This window comes from Thalassophryne amazonica, unplaced genomic scaffold, assembly GCF_902500255.1.
Source record: "Thalassophryne amazonica unplaced genomic scaffold, fThaAma1.1, whole genome shotgun sequence".
Classification (NCBI taxonomy): domain Eukaryota; kingdom Metazoa; phylum Chordata; class Actinopteri; order Batrachoidiformes; family Batrachoididae; genus Thalassophryne; species Thalassophryne amazonica.
This window is the reverse complement of record NW_022986262.1, coordinates 211,785-233,951: the sequence shown is the minus strand read 5'-3', so window position 1 is coordinate 233,951 and position 22,167 is coordinate 211,785. Positions and strand designations below refer to the sequence as shown.

Genomic DNA, 22,167 nt, shown 5'->3' with positions numbered 1-22,167 from the left:
CAGCGTCCGTGTGTGCGCCGTCCGTGTGTGCGCCGTCTGGCTGTGCGGCGTCCGGGTATGCAGCGTCCGTGTGTGCACCGTCCGTGTGCACACCGCCGGCCTCCTTCAGTCTGCTGCTGTGGACTTTTTTGCCACAATTCAAAACAGAACATTCCCTTATGACTGCTGTTACAGAGTTTATCCCACAGTTCGTCTTCTATTATTGGATTAGAGTCTAGAATGATTTAAGAAGTTTTACCTTTATCATCTGATGGTTAATAATGACATTAATACATCTGATTGCTTTGGGTGAAGAGACTCCATCTCAGACGTGCTGCTGTGGTCCCAAATGATACATGCGCAGATGCAAAAGGTGGAGTGATTTTTTTTTTTTTTAGGGGCGGACCATTTGGTCTGTGACACTGGAAGACATTTTTCTAAAATTGTAATAAAATATTGTCCTATACCATTTGCTATTTTGCCAATTCTCTCTTTTTCTTTATGATTTGTAATGTAGTGCCTAATTTGCAAATATCTATAGAAATAATATGAAGGGAGGTCAAATTGTTCTTGAAGTTGTGTGAAGGACTTTAAGTGTGCTTCTTCAAATAGTTGATTAAAGTTAATGAGGCTTTCAGCTGCCCATTTCCTGAAACCATGATCCCAGATTGAAGGTGGGAAATCTGCATTGCCCACAGTGGACATAGCTCGAGAAATCCATCCAGTATTCAGAGCTCTCAAGTCGCATGAGACTCAACATGCTGCCACGCTCTCGTGCTAATGTGTGGCACGCTGAAACATTTCACCACTATGACCTGCAAGACGAGATTCGGCGGAAAATAACTCCTTGAGCGTATCTCAACTTGAGAGCTCGTATCCTTTAACATTTTTTTTAACTTCTGTCCAAACCTTTACAGTATGTTTTATCCGTTCAGTTCCAGTCTTAATTCTGTTGATATGTTTTAGGTCTGTAAGGGTCGGGTGGATAACTGTGCACCTTTAGCTTCACCCTGTTCTATTTGAGGCCACTTTGTCTCCTCATTTCCGCTAATCCAAGTCACAATTGGTGCTAGTTGAGCTGCACAATAATAAAATTAAAAAGAAACCTCAAGCAGACCAGACTCAGAGGGGTGACCCGCTGTTTAGGCCATTCTAACTGTTACAAGGTCCAGACTGACCTACGACTGCAGGTAACAGAAATATGTGAGGAGATCAGGTCACTGACTGCGGCTCATCTCCCTGAGATCATTCTCCACATAATACAACTTACTACTTATCACTCTGGACAGGAATAATGGTCCCTCTCTTCCAAAGCACCAGCATCGCAGCAAGATCAGCCACTGGAGGAAGCAGAGTTACAGTGAATGATCTGACCAAAAATAAGATCAAAACCACGAGCCACTGCTGAGTTTGAAATAACAACAGAGCCCTGTAAATTTCGACGGTCCCTGAACGCAGCAGCAGGGACGGCGAGCACACGCTCTGCGCGTGCCCGCCGTCATCGCGCAAAATAAAACTCGTAAAATCTCAAACTCTCGCAGCACCAACGAAAATTTTAACAGCACAAATCAACACGAACCACCGTGTGTGTGTGTGTGTGTCCGTGTGTGTGTGTGTCCGTGTGTGTGTCCCTTTAAGGGTTTGAAAGGCAGCGCGCGCGCGGCTGTACGCGTCACATCAATCCCACAGTTCCATGAGGCCAAGATGGCGGCGTTGTTGGAGCGCAGCTTCGTAGAAATTTGCGGGTTTGAGAGAGAAACTTTCCACAGATTCAAAGAAGTAACCGTCAACCTCGGTGAGCTTTTAGACCGACTGAATGTCCACAGCTTTTCCCGCCTGTCTTCTCTGCTTTATGGCCGGAAGTCCGCACGCTGAGGCCGACATGCTAACACGTTAGCTAGTGCACCGGCCTGCTGCCTTTAATAAAAACCAACCAAAAATAAATAAAAACATGTCGAGAAACGGCATTAACCTGTTAACTTTACCTACGTTGCATCTGAGACGTGAGGTCAGACGGCATTAACCTGTTAACTTTACCTACGTTGCATCTGAGACGTGAGGTCAGACGGCATTAACCTGTTAACTTTACCTACGTTGCATCTGAGACGTGAGGTCAAACGGCATTAACCTGTTAACTTTACCTACGTTGCATCTGAGACGTGAGGTCAAACGGCATTAACCTGTTAACTTTACCTACGTTGCATCTGAGACGTGAGGTCAAACGGCATTAACCTGTTAACTTTACCTACGTTGCATCTGAGACGTGAGGTCAAACGGCATTAACCTGTTAACTTTACCTACGTTGCATCTGAGACGTGAGGTCAGACGGCATTAACCTGTTAACTTTACCTACGTTGCATCTGAGACGTGAGGTCAAACGGCATTAACCTGTTAACTTTACCTACGTTGCATCTGAGACGTGAGGTCAAACGGCATTAACCTGTTAACTTTACCTACGTTGCATCTGAGACGTGAGGTCAAACGGCATTAACCTGTTAACTTTACCTACGTTGCATCTGAGACGTGAGGTCAAACGGCATTAACCTGTTAACTTTACCTACGTTGCATCTGAGACGTGAGGTCAAACGGCATTAACCTGTTAACTTTACCTACGTTGCATCTGAGACGTAAGGTCAGACGGCACTAACCTGTTAACTTTACCTACGTTGCATCTGAGACGTGAGGTCAAACGGCATTAACCTGTTAACTTTACCTACGTTGCATCTGAGACGTGAGGTCAGACGGCACTAACCTGTTAACTTTACCTACGTTGCATCTGAGACGTGAGGTCAGACGGCACTAACCTGTTAACTTTACCTACGTTGCATCTGAGACGTGAGGTCAGACGGCACTAACCTGTTAACTTTACCTACGTTGCATCTGAGACGTGAGGTCAGACGGCATTAACCTGTTAACTTTACCTACGTTGCATCTGAGACGTGAGGTCAGACGGCACTAACCTGTTAACTTTACCTATGTTGCATCTGAGACGTGAGGTCAGACGGCATTAACCTGTTAACTTTACCTACGTTGCATCTGAGACGTAAGGTCAGACGGCATTAACCTGTTAACTTTACCTACGTTGCATCTGAGACGTGAGGTCAGACGGCATTAACCTGTTAACTTTACCTTCGTTGCATCTGAGACGTGAGGTCAGACGGCACTAACCTGTTAACTTTACCTACGTTGCATCTGAGACGTAAGGTCAGACGGCACTAACCTGTTAACTTTACCTACGTTGCATCTGAGACGTAAGGTCAGACGGCACTAACCTGTTAACTTTACCTTCGTTGCATCTGAGACGTGAGGTCAGACGGCATTAACCTGTTAACTTTACCTTCGTTGCATCTGAGACGTGAGGTCAGACGGCACTAACCTGTTAACTTTACCTTCGTTGCATCTGAGACGTAAGGTCAGACGGCACTAACCTGTTAACTTTACCTACGTTGCATCTGAGACGTGAGGTCAGACGGCACTAACCTGTTAACTTTACCTTCGTTGCATCTGAGACGTGAGGTCAGACGGCACTAACCTGTTAACTTTACCTTCGTTGCATCTGAGACGTGAGGTCAGACGGCACTAACCTGTTAACTTTACCTTCGTTGCATCTGAGACGTGAGGTCAGACGGCACTAACCTGTTAACTTTACCTTCGTTGCATCTGAGACGTGAGGTCAGACGGCACTAACCTGTTAACTTTACCTACGTTGCATCTGAGACGTGAGGTCAGACGGCACTAACCTGTTAACTTTACCTTCGTTGCATCTGAGACGTAAGGTCAGACGGCACTAACCTGTTAACTTTACCTACGTTGCATCTGAGACGTAAGGTCAGACGGCACTAACCTGTTAACTTTAGCTACGTTGCATCTGAGACGTAAGGTCAGACGGCACTAACTTGTTAACTTTAGCTACGTTGCATCTGAGACGTAAGGTCAGACGGCACTAACCTGTTAACTTTACCTTCGTTGCATCTGAGACGTAAGGTCAGACGGCACTAACTTGTTAACTTTACCTTCGTTGCATCTGAGACGTAAGGTCAGACGGCATTAACCTGTTAACTTTACCTTCGTTGCATCTGAGACGTAAGGTCAGACGGCACTAACCTGTTAACTTTACCTACGTTGCCTCTCAGACGTAAGGTGAGACAGCACAAAGCTCTTTGTTTTGCTGCGGTCTTGTGTTCTTTGTGGCCAAACAGGTGCGGTGGACGTGTGTGTGTGTGTGTGTGTGTGTGTGTGTGTGTGTGTGTGTGTGTGTGTGTGTGTGTGTGTGTGTGTGTGTGTGTGTGTGTGTTTTTGTGCCTTTGAGGTCACCCAGATTGTCTTTAATCTTGTGTTACTGTCTTCAGGTCTCAGTCCACTTCCTGGTGGCAGGTTTCCAGACGGTGCTGGGGCTTTTCATTATGAAGACGGTGGGAAGCTTCTTTCTGTCACCAGCAACAGGTTCATCCACTGGTGAGTGGAGTCACGGTGACTCTCATTTACTCCAAAGACTTCAGATCAGTGTCGTCGTCCCCAGACCCATCCCACATATTACGTCTCTCTACAGTTCATTTGAATTCAGCCCAAGCAGTGACCAGATTGTTGGGATATGCAGAGGTGAAAGTCTTCAGGGTGTTCGTAGATCTGGCTTTCTGGCCATTTTTGTAGTTTTACTTGGCTTGTGTGTCCAGTGGCCTGACAAATCGATGTTAAATTTAGTTAATTCAGTAGCAAACCTGGTGGGAACTAAACACCCCAATATCAGGTTACATGTACTAAATAGTACACTACTGTTCAGTACTGTTGCATACTGGAGTTTTCGGCACATACAGTAGTGTTCAGAATAATAGTAGTGCTATGTGACTAAAAAGATTAATCCAGGTTTTGAGTATATTTCTTATTGTTACATGGGAAACAAGGTACCAGTAGATTCAGTAGATTCTCACAAAACCAACAAGACCAAGCATTCATGATATGCACACTCTTAAGGCTATGAAATTAGGCTTTTAGTAAAAGTCTTTGTGTTGGGTTGACTCAGCTAAACTTGTAGTTGTTTGTCCTATATAGACTTATTTTTACAATACAATGATTTTCAAATCCTCTTCAACCTATATTCAACTGAATACACCACAAAGACAAGATATTTAATGTTCAAACTGATAAACTTTATTGTTTTTGTACAAATATTTGTTCATTTTGAAATGATGCCTGCAACATGTTTCAAAAAAGCTGGGACAGTGGTATGTTTCCCACTGTGTTACATCACCTTTCCTTCTAACAACACTCAATAAGCGTTTGGGAACTGAGGACACTAATTGTTGAAGCTTTGTAGGTGGAATTCTTTCCCATTCTTGCTTGATGTACGACTTCAGTTGTTCAACAGTCCGGGGTCTCTGTTGTTGTATTTTGCGCTTCATAATGCGCCACACATTTTCAATGGGCGACAGGTCTGGACTGCAGGCAGGCCAGTCTAGTACCAGCACTCTTTTACTATGAAGCCACGCTGTTGTAACACGTGCAGAATGTGGCTTGGCATTGTCTTGCTGAAATAAGCAGGGACGTCCCTGAAAAAGACGTTGCTTGGATGGCAGCATGTGTTGCTCCAAAACCTGGATGTACCTTTCAGCATTGATGTGCCATCACAGATGTGTAAGTTGTCCATGTCATGGGCACTAACACACCCCATACCATCACAGATGCTGGCTTTTGAACTTGGCGCTGGTAACGGTCTGGATGGTCTTTTTCCTCTTTTGTCCAGAGGACACGGCGTCCATGATTTTAAAAAACAATTTGAAATGTGGACTCATCAGACCACAGCACACTTTTCCACTTTGCGTCTGTCCATTTCAAATGAGCTCGGGTCCAGAGAAGGCGGTGGCGTTTCTGGATGTTGTTGATGTTTGGCTTTCACTTTGCATGGTAGAGTTTTAACTTGCACTTGTAGATGTAGCGACAAACTGTGTTAACTGACAATGGTTTTCTGAAGTGTTCCTGAGCCCACGCGGTAAAATCCTTTACACAGTGATGTCGGTTTTTAATGCAGTGCCGCCTGAGGGATCGAAGGTCACGGGCATTCAGTGTTGGTTTTCGTCCTTGCTGCTTACGTGTAGAAAGTTCTCCAGATTCTCTGAATCTTCTGATTATATTATGGACTATAGATGATGGAATCCCTAAATTCCTTGCAATTGAACGTTGAGAAACATTGTTCTGTTGGACTGTTTTCTCACACAGTTGTTCACAAAGTGGTGCTCTTTGCCCCATCTTTGCTTGTGAGTGGCTGAGCCTTTTGGGGATGCTCCTTTTATACCCAATCAAACCTGTTTCCAATTAACCTGTTCACCTCTGGAATGTTCCAAACAGGTGTTCATTGAGCATTCATCAACTTTCCCAGTCTTTTGTTGCCCCGGGATGCTTATTCACTGTCTTTGGACGGTTTTCCGTCTTTTTGTAAATTCTTGCCATCTAAAAGAAATGCAGCTCTGTGAAAAATCCGTGGAGCGGCGAAATTCTGCAGATTTCATCATGGGGCGGGGAGGTGTTAGTGTTTTACTCTGTAATCATGATTGTCAATGAGTTTTTAAAATTCTATCGCAAAGTGTTCTTTTTTTTAACGACATTGTGTAAGTATTATAAGACCGCGGCAGTTCGCGGACACTTGGAGGAAAAAAAAGCCTGGCTGTTGCAACAGTTGTCGTAAAGTGAAACTGGTTGGTTGCTGCGGTGACGCTGTGTGTCTCCTGCACGAAGCTTTAGCTGAAGGTAGCATGTGGACATCGCAAACCTTAAAAGAAGACTTGTGCAGCATGTCTCTGTCACGGACCGACGTCGGACAGAGAGAAGATGGCGAGAAAGACTGTTTGAAAATGTCTGATAAGGACAAGAATCCATGGAATTGTCGCTGGTTTCATCAACACACCTGAAAGATGAAATGGGAAAAGTGAACTGTGCCCTCAGGAAACATGGTAAGAATTTTTTTTCTCTGGAAAATAAACATTGTGCTGTTCAAACAGGATTTTAGAAAATATTGACTTTTTTCATTAATCTAGACATTCTTTTATTGGGAAAAAAGACTGGCTTTGAATGGATTTAGACTACATGAATTTACACAAGAATGTAAATGAGTTTTTATTAACGAAGTGGCTACGGGTACGTACATCCGTATCTTCTGCGGGACTGCTAAAGGTACGGACCGAGGTTCACTGAGTGGACATACGTCCACTAATGCTTCAGCTGAACTGTGCTGTTTTTTTTTTTTTTCTCCCTTGTTTCAGAAGCCATAACTGGCAACTGTCTTCTAGTGTTAGCGGAGGTTAGCCTGTAAGCTCGCCGTCGTGCTGATAATCATTCGAGTACATTTGTTTAATGAAGCTGCTGTAAATGAGAAATTCATCAAAATATCGACATAATTGTGAAGGTGTTTTGCTTCTTTCATCATCCATCCACCTCAAGTTCCAAACGCTGTTTTCTAAGCGAGGTGGAAAGTGACAACGGACCTTTAACCGCATATGGTATGGGTACTGACATATTTGCACATTCTGATTGGTCGGTAAGACACCCTCCGTATCTTTAGAACGGTCTCTGTAGATACGGGTCCGTACCCGTTGCCACTGCCTTTTATTAATGTAGACGTTTTTCATGGGAAAAAGACACAGTGGCTTTGAGTGGATTTACAGGAATTTACACAAGAATATGTGGCTTTTTTACTATAAGGTATGTTAATCAATAAATAAATTTGTATAAAATAAAAAATAAATTCAGGTTCAGATTCTTAGAGGTGTTTGGGCTCAGACTGAGATGGATAATTTAAACAAATTTAACGTTTTATTGTTGTGCATTATTGAATGAATAATAGTAATGCAGTGGCTTCAGTATTATGGTATGATATTATGCTATGATATCTCTTTACCTAGTCTGAAAGCACTTATGAAGTTATTTATAACATTTTAGTTGAGAGTTATGATTTTTAATTGCCTAGACTTTGAGCCCAATCACAAACAAACTAAACAAAGTTTTCATCAAGATTTAGCTATATTTGGAAACTATTGTGTTGTCAGTCAGTGCCAAACTGCATGAGATCACAAGAGAAATTTAACAGCTGTTTCAGGTCCAAATTTAGTTCAAAGAATGCACCAGAATGCACCACAGGGCACTTGTATTCTCAAGTATCCCCCCCCCAACTTTCCAAACACCTACAGCATTCAGGGTAACTTTTGCTGTCTTGAATATTATAGATGAATCACATTGCTGTCTTTTTTTTTTTCTCCTAAGCATCCATGGTTGCCACTGTCCCAGCTTTTCTGAAATGTGTTGCAGGCATCTGTTTCAAAATGGATGCACAGTTTATCAGTTTGAAAATTAAATATCTTGTCTTTGTGGTGTATTCAATTGAATATAGGTTGAAGAGGATTTGAAAATCATTGTATTCTGTTTTATTTACATTTTACACAACGTCCCAACTTCATTAGAATTGGGGTTGTAGAATATGATGATCCACGGTATCAAATAAGATCTAGAACCGTAGTGGTGTCTGAATCCATTGTAAGCAGAAGATCATTCACCACTTTAGTGAGAGCCGTCTCTGTGGAATGATATTTTCTAAAAGCAGACTGCAGTGGCTCAAAGAGATTATTCTCAGTAAGATAGTCTACAAGCTGCCGTGACACCACTTTTCCCAGAATTTTAGAGCAAAATATAGATTTGATATCAGCCAATAGTTTTTCAATACACTAGGGTCAAGATTAGGTTTCTTAAGTAATGGTTTAATCACTGCAGGTTAAAACATTTAGGAACCGATCCAGAGGTTAATGAGAGATTAATAATTTCCAGCACAGTTGGCCCAAGAGTGGACCACAGGTCCTTAACAGTTTTGTTGGTATAGGAAAGGTAAGCCCTTCATTTGATTCAGGTGTGTTGGAGCAGGGAGACAACTAAGAGTGTCAGGAAGGTAGATCTCGAGGACTGAACTTGGGCACTCCTGGTATAGGATCAAATAAGCAGGTTGTGCTTTTTGTAGATGATGGGCTTTGAGAGGGGTTAAGAAGTGGACCTGCCGCTTCTGAAGAGCAGTGAATCAAAGAACCAACGAGCCAGCGGATTGAAGCACTGTTTCATTGGTTCACGTTTCATAGTGGAGTCGTGCTGCAGAAGCGGTTTATTACAGACCCACTGGAGGGTCTGTAATCAACATAGAGAAATGATCATTTTTTACACTAGAAGTCTTTCAGAAAGCGCTGTAACTAGGTTTAAGGATATGATTCCTTCTTTATGTTCTCTATTGTCATATACCAACACAGAGCAGAGTAGCTACCTAAACTCTGTAAGAGAGTTTAGAGTATCTCGTCAATAGTTTTACATCCTCATTGAAGACAACTTTGGATGCTGTAGCTCCTCTGAAAAAGAGAGCTTTAAATCAGAAGTGTCTGACTCCGTGGTATAACTCACAAACTCGTAGCTTAAAGCAGATAACCCGTAAGTTGGAGAGGAAATGGCGTCTCACTAATTAGAAGATCTTCACTTAGCCTGGAAAAAGAGTTGTTGCTCTATAAAAAAGCCCTCCGTAAAACTAGGACAATCTTTCTACTCATCACTAATTGAGAAAATAAGAACAACCCCAGGTTTCTTTTCAGCACTGTAGCCAGGCTGACAAAGAGTCAGAGGCTCTATTGAGCTGAGTATTCCATTACTTTAACTAGTAATGACTTCATGACTTTCTTTGCTAACAAAATTTTGACTATTAGAGAAAAAAATTACTCATAACCATCCCAAAGAATGTATCGTTATCTTTGGCTGCTTTCAGTGATGCCGGTATTTGGTTAGACTCTTTCTCTCCGATTGTTCTGTCTGAGTTATTTTCATTAGTTACTTCATCCAAACCATCAACATGTTTATTAGACCCCATTCCTGCCAGGCTGCTTAGGAAGTCCTACCATTATTTAATGCTTCAATCTTAAATATGATCAACTTATCTTTGTTAGTTGGCTATGTACCACAGGCTTTTAAGGTGGCAGTAATTAAACCATTACTTAAAAAGCCATCACTTGACCCAGCTATTTTAGCTAATTATAGGCCAATCTCCAACCTTCCTTTTCTCTCAAAGATTCTTGAGAGGGTAGTTGTAAAACAGCTAACTGATCACCTGCAGAGGAATGGTCTATTTGAAGAGGTTCAGTCAGGTTTTAGAATTCATCATAGTACAGAAACAGCATTAGTGAAGGTTACAAATGATCTTCTTATGGCTTCGGACAGTGGACTTATCTCTGTGCTTGTTCTGTTGGACCTCAGTGCTGCTTTTGATACTGTTGACCATAAAATTTTATTACAGAGATTAGAGCATGTCATAGGTATTAAAGGCACTGCGCTGCGGTGGTTTGAATCATATTTGTCTAATAGATTACAGTTTGTTCATGTAAATGGGGAATCTTCTTCACAGACTAAAGTTAATTATGGAGTTCCACAAGGTTCTGTGCTAGGACCAATTTTATTCACTTTATACATGCTTCCCTTAGGCAGTATTATTAGACGGTATGCTTAAATTTTCATTGTTACGCAGATGAGACCCAGCTTTATCTATCCATGAAGCCAGAGGACACACACCAATTAGCTAAACTGCAGGATTGTCTTACAGACATAAAGACATGGATGACCTCTAATTTCCTGCTTTTAAACTCAGATAAAACTGAAGTTATTGTACTTGGCCCCACAAATCTTAGAAGCATGGTGTCTAACCAGATCTTTACTCTGATGGCATTTCCCTGACCTCTAGTAATACTGTGAGAAATCTTGGAGTCATTTTTGATCAGGATATGTCATTCAAAGCGCATATTAAACAAATATGTAGGACTGCCTTTTTGCATTTACGCAATATCTCTAAAATCAGAAAGGTCTTGTCTCAGAGTGATGCTGGTAAAAACTAATTCATGCATTTATTTCCTCTAGGCTGGACTATTGTAATTCTTTATTATCAGTTGTCCTAAAAGTTCCCTAAAAAGCCTTCAGTTAATTCAAAATGCTGCAGCTAGAGTACTGACGGGGACTAGCAGGAGAGAGCATATCTCACCCGTGTTGGCCTCTCTTCATTGGCTTCCTGTTAATTCTAGAATAGAATTTAAAATTCTTCTTCTTACTTATAAGGTTTTGAATAATCAGGTCCCATCTTATCTTAGGGACCTCGTAGTACCATATCACCCTAATAGAGCGCTTCGCTCTCAGACTGCAGGCTTACTTGTAGTTCCTAGGGTTTGTAAGAGTAGAATGGGAGGCAGAGCCTTCAGCTTTCAGGCTCCTCTCCTGTGGAACCAGCTCCCAATTCAGATCAGGGAGACAGATACCCTCTCTACTTTTAAGATTAGCTTAAAACTTTCCTTTTCGCTAAGGCTTATAGTTAGGGCTGGATCGGTGACCCTGGACTATCCCTTGGTTATGCTGCTTTAGACGTAGACTGTGGGGGGGTTCCCATGATGCACTGTTTCTTTCCTCTTTTTGCTCTGTATGCATCACTCCGCATTTAATCATTAGTGATCGATCTCTGCCCCCCTCCACAGCATGTCTTTTTCCTGGTTCTTTCCCTCAGCCCCAACCAGTCTCAGCAGAAGACTGCCCCTCCCTGAGCCTGGTTCTGCTGGAGGTTTCTTCCTGTTAAGAGGGAGTTTTTTCCTTCCCACTGTTGCCAAGTGCTGCTCACAGGGGGTCGTTTTGACCGTTGGGGTTTTTCCATAATTATTGTATTGCCTTGCCTTACAATATAAAGCGCCTTGGGGCAACTGTTTGTTTGTGATTTGGCGCTATAATAAAAAAAAAAGCTTGATTGAAGTTGAAGTTGATCATTTTCCGGACAAACACCCTCAAAAAACAGCAGCCGCTCTGAAGGACCGATAAGGGAATTGTTCAACAAAAAGGCTGTTGATGTTGGTGGGTTGAGTCATTTCTTAACCATATCCAAAAACAACCGGTTCTCGATACCCAACCCTATCCACATGTGACTAGGGATGGGTATCGAGAACCTGTTCCTTTCGGGTCTCATTAAGAAATGATTCGATCCACCGACATCAATAAGCTTTGTGCTTAACGATTCTGTTATCAGTCCTTCAGAGTGGCCGTTGTTTTGGGGGGTGTTTTGTCAGGAAAATGATCATTTCTCTACATTGATTACGGACCCTGCAGCGGGTCCGTAATCAACTTTTCTGCAGTGCGGCTTTGCTTTGAACCTTGAACCAATTGAAGCATGGTTCACAGATTGAAAACAGTGCTTCGATCTATTGCTTTGTTTATTTTTTTTCTTCTTTCGCTTAATTTTCCCCCATTAAAACCCTAAAGAGCATACGTCTGAGTATTATTTACCTTTTTATTGTTAAAAAACCGACCTGTTATGGTCTTCTGAAACAGTTACTACATGTATTTTATAACTAAAAACGGGAGCGATGCCAACGCGTTAGCATGTCTATGGCATTTCAGTGTTAAAAGTTAGCATTAAGCATTGCAGCCGTCATCACGTTTGGGTGCATTTGTTTTCGAATTGTAATATTTTTAAAATTTAGTTTTGTTTATATATTAATAATCTAATGACTAGTATATACAGTTTTAGAGAAAGAGACAAAGAACCTGAATAGAAACACAACAGAAAATATAAAACCAACTAACAATGAACATACTAAATAAATACATACATACAGAAATAAATAGTGTTTCCTGTGAACACCTAGTGACTCTTACACCTCCATTTCATCCCCGTCTTATTTAAGTTTGACAGTTGGTTTCAGTCAAACCATATTTTCAGTTTGTTAATTTCTTCAGGATTTCCTCCAGAACTATCTGACAAACTAGAAAACTGCTGCATCCTAGTAAGAGCAGAATACTACTGGAATGAATTTGAATAAGGAAAGTTGTTTTTTTCTCACTAAATGGATGCTGCACTCACTGCAGTTTGTCTGGAATATTCCAGTTTGCATTTCAGAGCTTCTAGAATTCAAACATTTTCGTGCAGGCGGTGTTGGGGGGTAATTTTGGGTTTCAGCTTTTTTTGTTTTTCACTACTTTCATCCCTGAATATCTCAATTGTGAGTCACTTTTGTGTGGATTAAAGTTACTAACTGGGACTCCTGTCTTGTTGCAAGAAAGAAACGAGAATCGTCCTCCGTTCTGTTCACACAGCTCCAAACGCTGCGTGGCTCTCTGCCGAGTCAAGTTAGAACGATAGAATCCAATCTGAATTAATAACTTCAAAGCGAAACACCGTTTGTTTGTTTTATTTATGTCCAGAGATCAAGGATACAGTGACCAATTTCATATTTATTTACTTTAAGACTCAATGAAATACATAGAAAACCTGTAAAGCCTACTTTTAGTACAAAATTCACGAGGTATCGATAAGGAATCGGATCGATAAGCTGAATCGATAATGGCATCGATATCGATTAAAAATCTTATCAATACCCATCCCTACAAGTGACACTGAGATATCAGACAGTCTGGCTCCAAGTTGAGTTGTAGTTTAATGCTGCGTTCACAACACCGGGATGAGATGGCGAGCGACGGTGGCGACAGGTTGCCATGTAATCCCTATGGAAGGACGTGTTGTGGTGCCACAAAAGTTCAAGCCATGCAATGCGACGCAAATGAAGCAATTTTGAGCGATTGGCACATTTGTGACGCGATAATGCGTCGCGTTGCCCTCCTTCCCAAGTTGAAAAATCTGAACTTTTCGTCTTGTTGCGTCGCATGACCAATCAGGGACTGGATATGTTGTGACGTGAAGATGTCTGGAGTTTATACTTGGTGTGGACATGTCCTGTCTCTGGCAGCCATCCTGTGAGCAGGACTTATGTCCCTTTTATCCTTTATTTCACAATTATGACAGAGTTTGAGGGGAGCGCGAGCAGTAGGACTGCAGCAGCGGCAGCCTTTTTTTTTTTTTTTTTCTATTGTTCACATGTGCGCACACGAATGGGACAGGAGGTCCTCAAACTGGGTCCTGGAGAGGCAGAAGTACCGGTGAAAGTGGCTGTCATCCAAACGCAACTCCTGCAGCAATGACGAATTTGTGGCGTCGTGTGGTGTCCGGGGTGAACGCGGCATAAGAGTTGACGTGTCGGCACAGTGATAAATAATGTTCTTGTTCCAGTGAACAAGGCAAAGAGACTGTAAACTTAATAAGTGAGTGATCTAAGACCACTGATGTTGAAGGCACTATTCAGTATTTGTGACAGCGATAATGGTGAACGAGGACCAATCCAGGGTATTTGCACTAATGTGCTTGAAACCCTGAATGCATTACGGAATCCTAATACATCCACAATGTCCATGAACCATTTGCAGAGGTGGTCAGAAAATATGTACAAATCATGGTTAACTTTTATTTGATCTCATATTTTGATGTAGAGAATGAGATTGATCTGAAGCTTTTTTATTTCATAGAAAATTATTTCAACAGACTATTTGGATGTCTTGTTATATAGTATGATATTGGGTTATGGTGGTATATAAAAAAAAATGCTAAGTATCACGGTATACAACTTTTCTTGCAGGCAGAGATACACTTTTTGATATATCTTGTTCAGATATAACTGAGAACACTGATTTTTCTCAGTAAGAATTGTGTGTTAGAATCTACCAGAATGCACCAAAATGCACCATTTATTAATTTTTTTTCTGGAGGGCATGCCCCTGGATTCCCTCCAGAGGACTTTGCACCTTTGGTACTCATGTTGTGCGCTTTCCTGCCAATCTGTCAAACACCAAAAAAGTTTCAGTCAAAAAATTTCTGTCTCACCAGCACCCATGATTAACAACCCCTCGTATTAATTAGAAGACCACCGTTCATTCCGGTTGCTGAGGAGGCTCTCGAGCTGGGACAAATGTTGCCAGTGTTGCAAACTGAACGGTGCCCCCTAAAAAAATCGGCCTGCCTGCCTCCACTGCGCATGTGTCAGTTCGTATCTCAGCCCATCGTCTGAGACATAGTCTCTTCACCCAAAGTGATCAAATGGATTAATGTGATTAACCACCAGATGACAAAGTAAAACCTCTTAATCATTCTAAAGTCATTTTGAAGCAGAAACTTAACAAAACTCGGTGATGCTTGAAATGCCCGATGCTCAGTGAACGCATCAGCTAGCAGCTCGTGTAGCCGTGGGCACTTGATCGCTTCTTGCGTCTTCTATGATGAAATAATTCTGAATTTATGTGGAAATGTTTGTTGTAGAAAAGCTTCAGATATCTGTGGCTGAGACAGATGAGTGGAGGCAGTTTGAAGGCAGAAAATGAGGTTGATAATCAGTGAACCGCGACTAATGAACGCATGCACAGTGAAGACAGGGCGGACAGAGTTTTTTGGGGTGGGGGGTGCGCGGCGTTACAGTTGGCGACACCGGCACCCATTTGCCAGTTCACTCCAGTTACTGGAAAAGAAGCTTCCGATATCAGTCATTGAATGTTTCTGAATGTCATTATTTGTTACTTTGAGTTGTTTGTTTTAGTTTCTCTAATAAATGAAAATAAACATGGTGAGATGGGAAGAGGTCAGTTTTCATTGAGGTTTGTAATAATTCTGCACACATACTGTATTTGTTCACGTGCAGTATGTGAGCATTGACTGAGAGCTTCTGTTCAACAGTAAAATCCTCCTCAGGAATACAACCTGCCACTAACAGTACAATGCAGTGTCCATGAAATCGTTGAATGTAAAAAATATTTCCACAGTGTCCTCATGGTGTGTTGAGTAAATGCTGTATATTACACATAGCTTATGGGTTGTGGTGTTTTTGTAAGTTGTGGCAGTTTTCTTAATGTTCTTATAGAGAATTAAAAGGTTTTTTGACGAGCTGTTATTGTATGTAGGAGTTTTGACTAGGGATGTCCCGATCAGGTTTTTTTGGCCCCAATCCGATTCCGAGTCATCTGATTTGAGTATCTGCCGATACCGGAGTCCCATCCGATACTTTAAAAAACTGAATGAACAATGAACAAATGCTAAATATACACTCAACAAAAATATAAACGCAACACTTTTGGTTGTTGCTCCCATTTTGTATCAGATGAACTCAAGATCTAAAACTTTTTCCACATACACAATATCACCATTTCCCTCAAATAGTGTTCACAAACCAGTCTAAATCTGTGACAGTGAGCACTTCTCCTTTGCTGAGATAATACCTCCCACCTCACAGGTGTGCCATATCAAGATGCTGATTAGACACCATGATTAGTGCACAGGTGTGCCTTAGACTGCCCACAATAAAAGGCCACTCTGAAAGGTGCAGTTTTATCACACAGCACAATGCCACAGATGTTGCAAGATTTGAGGGAGCGTGCAATTGGCATGCTGACAGCAGGAATGTCAACCAACGCTCTTGCTCGTGTATTGAATGTTCATTTCTCTACCATAAGCCGTCTCCAAAGGCGTTTCAGAGAATTTGGCAGTACATCCAACCAGCCTCACAACTGCAGACCACGTGTAACCACACCAGCCCAGGACCTCCACATCCAGCATGTTCACCTCCAAGATCGTCTGAGACCAGCCACTCTGACAGCTGCTGAAACAATCGGTTTGCAAAACCAAAGAATTTCTGCACAAACTGTCAGAAACCGTCTCAGGGAAGCTCATCTGCATGCTCGTCGTCCTCATCGGGGTCTCGACCTGACTCCAGTTCGTCGTCGTAACCGACTTGAGTGGGCAAATGCTCACATTCGCTGGCATTTGGCACGTTGGAGAGGTGTTCTCTTCACGGATGAATCCCGGTTCCCACTGTCCAGGGCAGATGGCAGACAGCATGTGTGGCGTCGTGTGGGTGAGCGGTTTTCTGATGTCAATGTTGTGGATCGAGTGGCCCATGGTGGCGGTGGGGTTATGGTATGGGCAGGCGTCTGTTATGGACGAAGAACACCAGGTGCATTTTATTGATGGCATTTTGAATGCACAGAGATACCGTGACGAGATCCTGAGGCCATTGTTGTGCCATACATCAAGAACATCACCTCATGTTGCAGCAGGATAATGCACAGCCCCATGTTGCAAGGATCTGTACACAATTCTTGGAAGCTGAAAATGTCCCAGTTCTTGCATGGCCGGCATACTCCCCCGGACATGTCACCCATTGAGCATGTTTGGGATGCTCTGGACCGGCGTATATGGACAGCATGTACCAGTTCCTGCCAATATCCAGCAACTTCGCACAGCCATTGAAGAGAAGTGACCAACATTCCACAGGCCACAATTGACAACCTGATCAACTTTATGAGAAGATGTGTTGCACTGCATGAGGCAAATGGTGGTCACACCAGATACTGACTGGTATCCCCCCCCAATAAAACAAAACGCACCTTTCAGAGTGGCCTTTTATTGTGGACAGTCTAAGGCACACCTGTGCACTAATCATGGTGTCTAATCAGCATCTTGATATGGCACACCTGTGAGGTGGGATGGATTAGCTCAGCAAAGGAGAAGTGCTCACTATCACAGATTTAGACTGGTTTGTGAACAATATTTGAGGAAAATGGTGATATTGTGTATGTGGAAAAAGTTTTAGATCTTTGAGTTCATCTCATACAAAATGGGAGCAAAACCAAAAGTGTTGCGTTTATATTTTTGTTGAGTATATAATATTTTCATTTTAATCACCTAATTTTATTATTTATCACTTAAACGGTGCACTTCTCCTTGAGGTAGCTTGAACAATCAAGTAATAATCTACCAGCCTTAAAAAATGTACAAATTTGTTATTTTATTTGTCTAAAATAAATGTCCAAGGTTCCGTATGTTTAAACAAGAAATTATCTAATCTGAAATAACAGGTGGTTTTAATTTACAGATGAAAGGTTCCTAAAGAACCATTTATTGATTTAGGCTATTTTAATTACGTGTTCTAAACGTTTTTAAAAAGTAATCAGAAATTTTGAGGTAACCAACAACAACAACAAACATTTCCAAGGATTTTTCTTAAGAAAACTGCTCCTGTTTTGTACAGATCAGTGGTTTCTGCCACTAGTCTTCCGTGTTTTGGCCCGATGCGTCCTTCCTATTGGACAGCGCGAAGTAGGCCTGGGCGATTTGGCCTAAAAATAAAATCTCAGATTTTTTCAGAAAAAATTCGATCCCCCCCCCCCCCCCTACTTTTTAAAAGCAGACATTTAGTACAAATGACAGAGGATAACAAGTTTGCTTTTATTCTATCAAAAACTTAAAACTAACCCCTACTTACCTCCTGGAATTGAAGCTCCAACTGTTCTTTTGATTTAAAAAAAATACTCTTGCGTAAATGATTCCACCAGAGTCAGCTGGTTTTTTAGCGGGAGTTTGCGCTCTTGTTCCCCTCGTAAAGTGTAGCATTTCTCCCATGCAGCTGGACGCCTCTGTTTTAGATACTGGAATAAGTTTGTTGTGCGGCTGCGTTTTGTTGCGATAGGTTTTCAGGGTTCACCCAAGAAATTTTTAGTATAGTGGTGCTGTTGGCAATTATCACCCGAGGCGGCGCGTTGAGTCATTTTGACTGGTTTTAGATGCATTGAGTTGCCTTGGGGCAACTGTTTGTTGTGATTTGGCGCTATATAAGAAAAAAGTGATTGATTGATTGAAAGCAAGAATAATAGACAAAAAAAGACACTTGTGTTATAATAAAATTCTTTTTGCATGTTTCTGTCTAAGTTAATAAAATAAATAACACTGAAAAGTTTAAAAACACATTAATATTTGATGGACATATCATTTGCTCTCCTCTTCAAAAATGACACACTACCTTTAATCAAGTCAGACAGGCAGAGTTTTTATTTTTGTCATGTTGACAGTTTAGTTTTTTCTTTTTAACATTTCTGAGTGGGATTGCAGTCTTTATAAAACAAAATAACCCCTAATTGTCTGTTTGTACAAGAGCTAAACCTGGACTGATTTGATTGTCAAATCAGAATAAATTTATTGCAAAGTAAGTTCTCACATACAAGTAATTGATCTGGTGTCATTGGTGCAGAAACAATAATAATAAAAAGAAAACACTTCTGTAAGAAGTAAATTTGCTCTCATAAAGATGAAATCCTGGATGGAAAAACTTTCTGAATCAGTTTTTCACACTTTACTGTTTCACTGAATTGTGTGGTAAAGATGATCGTTGATTAAAATTGTTTCACTGATTTTTTTTTTTTTTTTTTTTTTTTTCTGTGTGTGTGTGTGTTGTGTGTGGAGCCTTTGTTCACTTTTTCTCTGTCTCTTTTTCTCTGTCTCTTTTCTCTCTGTCTCTCTCTCTCTCTTTCTCTCTGTCTCTCTTCTCTCTGTCTCTCTCTCTCTTTCTCTCTCTCTCTCTTCTCTCTGTCTCTCTTTCTCTCTGTCTCTCTCTCTCTCTGTCTCTCTGTCTCTCTCTCTCTCTTTCTCTCTCTCTCTCTCTCTGTCTCTCTTTCTCTCTCTCTGTCTCTCTTTCTCTCTCTCTCTGTCTCTGTCTCTCTGTTCTCTGTCTCTCTGTGTCTCTCTGTCTCTCTTTCTCTCTCTCTCTGTCTCTCTTTCTCTCTCTCTCTGTCTCTGTCTCTCTGTGTCTCTGTGTCTCTCTGTCTCTCTGTCTCTCTCTGTCTCTCTGTCTCTCTCTGTCTATCTCTCTTTCTCTCTCTCTCTCTGTGACTGGTGCATGCTGGGCGTCTGAGCGTGAGTGGAGGGTGCGGGCGTGAGTGTGGCCGCAGCTCAGGTTGAGGTGGCGTTTTTTCCTTGCTTTTCGGGAGTTGTTGCTTTTCGGTTTGTTTGTTGGTTGTTTATTGTTTTGATTGATTTGTGGGTGTTTGTGTGCTTCGTTGCGGCGGGTCTTGGTGCGGATGGAGGCGGGGGCCGCCGCCGGCCCTCTCGCTCCGTCACGGGGTGAGGGTGGTTCCGGACCCGGCTGTGTCGGTGGAGGATGTTCTTTTGGCGGTGGGTGAGCAGGTCGCCATGAAAACTTGATGTTTGCTTCCAGAATGAACAGAGCCGTGGTGGTTTTTTTTGTCGGAGGAACGTTTCTCTGCTCAGTTAATGGAGAGTGGGGTTGACCGGGGAGCTAGGCTTGACCGGATTTATATATCACACTCGTTTCGGAATAGATTGTGCAGGAGTTGTATCCAGCCGGTTGGTTTTTCGGATCACCATCTTGTCACTATGGAATTGTTCCACTCACACACTGCGCGAGTCACTACTTACTGGAAATTCAATACTAAACTTTTGCTCGACAGGGCATTTTGTGGGTTAATTGAGAACTTTTGGGATTTTTGGAGGGGACGGAAGGGGATGTTCGGAAGGTGTGTCAGTGGTGGGAGGCTGGCAAGACCCAGGTTCGGGTCTTGTGTCAGCAGTATGCTTCTTATTCCACGGCTAAGGTTAAGGTAGCTATGGCAACGTTGGAGAGGGATATTATGAATATTCAAGCTGATCTGCACGTGGGGGGGGGGGCTCCTGATCGACATAGTCTGTTGCAAGAGAAGAAGGCGGCGCTGAGCGCAACTGTTGCATGAGAGGGTGAAAGGGGCGATGGTGAGGGCCACGTTTTGCGAACATTAGGGACATGGATGCACCTAGCTCCTTCTTCTTCAACCTGGAGAAGACAACAGCTCATCAGCAGCGATGACCTGTCTTCGCCTGCCTGACGGACGGGTGACGAGTGACTCGGCGGAGATGCGGAGCCACGCGAGGGACTTCTATTCGGCTCTTTACGGTGCTGCTGACTGTGACGAGGCCTGTGCGGCTGGTCTTCTACAGGATCTCCCCCAGCTGGTGGCCTCGAAGCGAGGAGGCCCTGGACTCCCCCATCACGCTGGAGGAACTGGACGGTGGCGGTACGCCAGATGGCACCTGGGAAAGCTCCGGGCATCGATGGCCTTCCGTTGGACTTCTATAGACATTTCTGGGGTGTTCTTGGGGTGGATATTTTGGAAATGTTGCAGGAGAGCATCGCGGCTGGGTGTCTGCCCACGTCGTGTTGCCGTGCTGTTCTGTCCCTTTTGCCTAGAAAGGGGATCTCACTTCGTTGCAGAATTGGAGGCCAGTCGCACTTCTTTGTGCGGATTACAAACTTTTCTCTAAGGTGTTGGCGAACAGGTTAAAGACTGTTTTGGATTTGCCATAGGTATTAAAGGCACTGCGCTGCCGTGCTTTGAATCATATTTGTCTAATAGATTACAATTTGTTCATGTAAATGGGGAATCTTCTTCACAGACTAATGTTAATTATGGAGTTCCACAAGGTTCTGTGCTAGGACCAATTTTATTCACTTTATACATGCTTCCCTTAGGCAGTATTATTAGACGGTATTGCTTAATTTTCATTGTACGCAGATGATACCCAGCTTTATCTATCCATGAAGCCAGAGGACACACACCAATTAGCTAAACTGCAGGATTGTCTTACAGACATAAAGACATGGATGACCTCTAATTTCCTGCTTTTAAACTCAGATAAACTGAAGTTATTGTACTTAACCCCACAAATCTTAGAAACATGGTGTCTGACCAGATCCTTACTGTGGATGGCATTACCCTGACCTCTAGTAATACTGTGAGAAATCTTGGAGTCATTTTTGATCAGGATATGTCATTCAAGCGCATATTAAACAAATATGTAGGTACTGCTTTTTTGCATTTACGCAATATCTCTAAAATCAGAAAGGTCCTTGTCTCAGAGTGATGCTGAAAAAACTAATTCATGTATTTATTTCCTCTAGGCGGACTATTGTAATTCATTATTATCAGGTTGTCCTAAAAGTTCCCTAAAAAGCCTTCAGTTAATTCAAAATGCTGCAGCTAGAGTACTGACGGGGACTAGAAGGAGAGAGCATATCTCACCCATATTGGCCTCTCTTCATTGGCTTCCTGTTAATTCTAGAATAGAATTTAAATTCTTCTTCTTACTTAAAGGGTTTGAATAATCGGGTCCCATCTTATCTTAGGGACCTCGTAGTACCATATCACCCCAATAGAGCGCTTCGCTCTCAGACTGCAGGCTTACTTGTAGTTCCTAGGGTTTGTAAGAGTAGAATGGGAGGCAGAGCCTCAGCTTTCAGGCTCCTCTCCTGTGGAACCAGCTCCCATTCAGATCAGGGACACAGACACCCTCTCTACTTTTAAGATTACGCTTAAAACTTTCCTTTTTGCTAAAGCTTATAGTTAGGGCTGGATCAGTGACCGAACCATCCCTTAGTTATGCTGCTATAGACGTAGACTGCTGGGGGTTCCCATGATGCACTGTTTCTTTCTCTTTTTGCTCTGTATGCACCA

General features: G+C 42.4%; 1 protein-coding gene across 1 annotated transcript in view; it reads left to right on the top strand.

Annotated features, from left to right (window-relative positions):
• Nucleotides 1–1,643: 1,643 nt before the first annotated feature.
• LOC117505889 (nuclear pore complex protein Nup160-like) overlaps nucleotides 1,644–22,167 on the top strand; it is a 160,270-nt gene continuing 139,746 nt past the window's right edge. Inside the window, 5 exon segments of the mRNA XM_034165424.1 lie at nucleotides 1,644–1,774; nucleotides 4,329–4,434; nucleotides 4,529–4,578; nucleotides 14,832–14,880; nucleotides 15,655–15,664. Of these exon segments, the coding sequence (XP_034021315.1) occupies nucleotides 1,684–1,774; nucleotides 4,329–4,434; nucleotides 4,529–4,578; nucleotides 14,832–14,880; nucleotides 15,655–15,664 (306 nt within the window). The 5' untranslated portion in view covers nucleotides 1,644–1,683.